Source organism: Monopterus albus, unplaced genomic scaffold (genome assembly GCF_001952655.1).
Source record: "Monopterus albus unplaced genomic scaffold, M_albus_1.0 scaffold54.1, whole genome shotgun sequence".
NCBI lineage: Eukaryota > Metazoa > Chordata > Actinopteri > Synbranchiformes > Synbranchidae > Monopterus > Monopterus albus.
The window spans coordinates 338259-341111 of NW_018127934.1; the positions used below are offsets into that span (position 1 = coordinate 338259).

A 2853-nucleotide genomic window follows, 5' to 3' on the forward strand; every position below is an offset into this window, starting at 1 on the left:
TGACTTGTATTAGAGATAATGCACAAGGTTCACCAATACGTGGGATCATTTAGCCAATGAATTACAAGTATTCCTTCCTAGCATATCACTACTGGGTCCAGCTTGCACCCATCGCTGGGTCCGTGACCCATTGTCTATAGTGACATCATACCTGCACTATGTCAGGACACGCTGAAATTTAACATTTGATAGATTACAATTAATTCTCCTTTCACAGAGTAATCGTTTGCGTAGAAATGCTGTCAACTTGTCAGTGAAGCTTCAAATACCTCTGTCTCTTCTTTCCAAGTACTCTGCAGCCTCCAGCAAAATTAAAAGAGAATTAAGTTCCATCTTGCTGTTGTCTTGTTATAAAAATAGAAATCTATTTACATAAATGTACAGGTCATAAAATAGTGGAATGGAAAGTTAAAAACTGTTGCAGAGCGATGTATGAAGGAAGCTATTTTCACTTCTGAGTCTTGATGACTCCAAAACTACAGTATCAACAGCACCCAAAACTAAAACTCAGGGAAATGAGCGATCGCACCTCTGTCCAATAGGAAAAGGCTGCAGGAGAGCTCTTTGGTCTGTCTTAGCCAATGAAGAGGCTGAAAATGGTAACTATGATTTGATTGGCTTGGCGGTGTAAAAGTCATCATAGACATACCCTAGCAACAGTCTGAGCGACCCGCCTTCTCCGTGTCTGATTTGTTTGACACACAGGGAAGCGGTCTCTGATTGGCTGGAATGAGTTCTGGGCGTGTGTTAAACCTGGGGTGTTGTTTTGGTTGCCAAACTTCTCCAAAGTCGGCCTTCGTATGAGGACCGTGAAGTAAACTACTTTAACTGTCATTTTCTCAGAAAGCTTCTTTCACAACCTATACAACACATATGTGTCATTAGAGTAACGCATAGCAGAATTACTCATATAGGCTGTGTTGTCTGTTCATTTCCTGTACAAGTCATTATGAAAGCTCTGTGTGAAGCTGCAGAAATTGAAAACGAGCCATATTTTTTGCACATTGTAAACGTAAAGTTGCAAAGCGCATTTTATTTGAAACTTCTAATAATTTTATGAACAGTTGTTTGAATAGACATAGCACCATGGACATATGCAAGAACTCTCTCATAACACAAGGAAAGTCACAACTGGGTCGCAGGTCATGTTTATGAAGTGCATGTTAACTCCAAGTCCTGACTAAACCTTGTTTTGAGTCCTAAACAAGTTATGATGCACCCTGTATTGAACGTTATGCCACTTATAATAAATTACTATTTATTACTTTCAAATTAAGTTAGTTATTCCTGTCCTGTGGCACATCTAGAGTTGAACAATTTGATCCCACTGACAGAAAATTAACCTAATTTTAGCAATTGATTAATCATTTAAATTGTTTTTAAGGTTTAAAAGAATGTTCAGGTTCCAGCTGTTCGGAAATCAGACCCTTTCATTTTTTGCACACTTTATTGCATTGTAGATTATTTTTAAATGGATAAAACTGACATTTTTTGCCTATCAACGTACACTCATAATGACAAAGTACAACATGTTAGAAATGTTAACTCAAAAAATCAAAAACTAAAATCTTTTATTAAAGCATTCACACCGTTTGCTGTGGCAGTCCAAATTGTGGCCAGGTGCATCCTGTTTGCTTTCATTTTCCTTGAGATGTGTCTAGAAGGTGACTGGAGTCCAACTATGGATCCTTGTCAGGATGTGACCAAGAACCCAGCAGTCACTCTAACTGAGTCCACGGTCTCAGTCCTTTGCAGAGCTGTTAGAACCTGCCAGACGGGTGACCATCTGAGCAGCACCTTTTCAGTCAGGCCTTCAGAGTGGCCAAAATGAAACCACTTTGAGTAAAAGTCCTGTCTGGAGTTTGCAAATGACATTCGAATGACTTTGAGAGCATGAGGGAAAAGATTCTCTGGTCTGATCTAATAAAAATTGAACCTTCTGAGCAGGAGTCCAAGCAGTATGTCTGATGAACACCAAGCAATGTTCATTTTTCATTTTTTCTGATGTTTTTTAACCTGGATACACTTGTGATAAAGATTTTGTGAGCCAAATGTTTTTCATGTTATTCTCCATTATTTGTTTCCCACAGCAGAATTTACATGCAAATGTGGTAATCTGAGGTTTTATCTGTTGTCTCTCTGCTGGTTTGCAATGCCAAAAAAGAGATATATCCCTTCTGTTGTAGAAGTGGGTTGTTCAGTCTTTTTTGATTGTCTAGTTGAGAGTAAAGTCAGTGCCTAGTACATGTCAGAGGAATGATCCCATTATAACCAAAGATTAATATTGTTAAATTTTCAATGCAAACCCTGAACTATATAATACCCTTTGGGCTGAACTGTGAAATGGAGCAAGATGGCACCACCGCTGAAATGGAGAGTTGTGAATAAGCAAGAGTTCCTGCCGAGTATAAATGTGGGTTGCTCTGCGTGGCAGGCAGTTTGTATTGCTAGCAGCCAGATGTTTGTGCCTCAGATTACTGGAGAACATTCTGAAGAAATCACAAAGGCGTTACAATGAGGGAAGTGACTTTTAGTGTAAGTGATGAGGAAAAAGGCCCTTGAGGAGTAAAGCCACAAACATTGCTTTCTTGTGATCTTTACTGTAGACAGTCACAAATTTCAGACAGAACAAATTGCTGGTTAGGTTTGTAGCTGTCATTTGTGTAAATAAGAACAGATTTGCAAGAGAAATGTGCAAAAATTATTTAAAGTATAAAAAGCTGTGTACAGTAAGCTCCCACTAACAGCCACAAAAACCCAAATGAGTATGCAGTGATGTATAAATGTACTCATATCATTAGTAATATATATATTGTGACGAGACTGCGGTATATTGTTATTTAGTCTGTTTTC

At 38.5% G+C, this 2853-nt stretch overlaps 1 protein-coding gene across 1 annotated transcript in view; it reads right to left on the bottom strand.

The window, feature by feature from the left end:
- The window catches only part of mxd4 (MAX dimerization protein 4), a 20179-nt gene extending 17730 nt beyond the window's left edge, over positions 1-2449 (bottom strand). Inside the window, exon 1 of the mRNA XM_020602149.1 lies at positions 270-2449. Coding sequence (XP_020457805.1) covers positions 270-333 — 64 coding nt within the window. The 5' untranslated portion in view covers positions 334-2449. The remainder of the gene's footprint in view (positions 1-269) is intronic.
- Between the last annotated feature and the right edge of the window lie 404 nt (positions 2450-2853).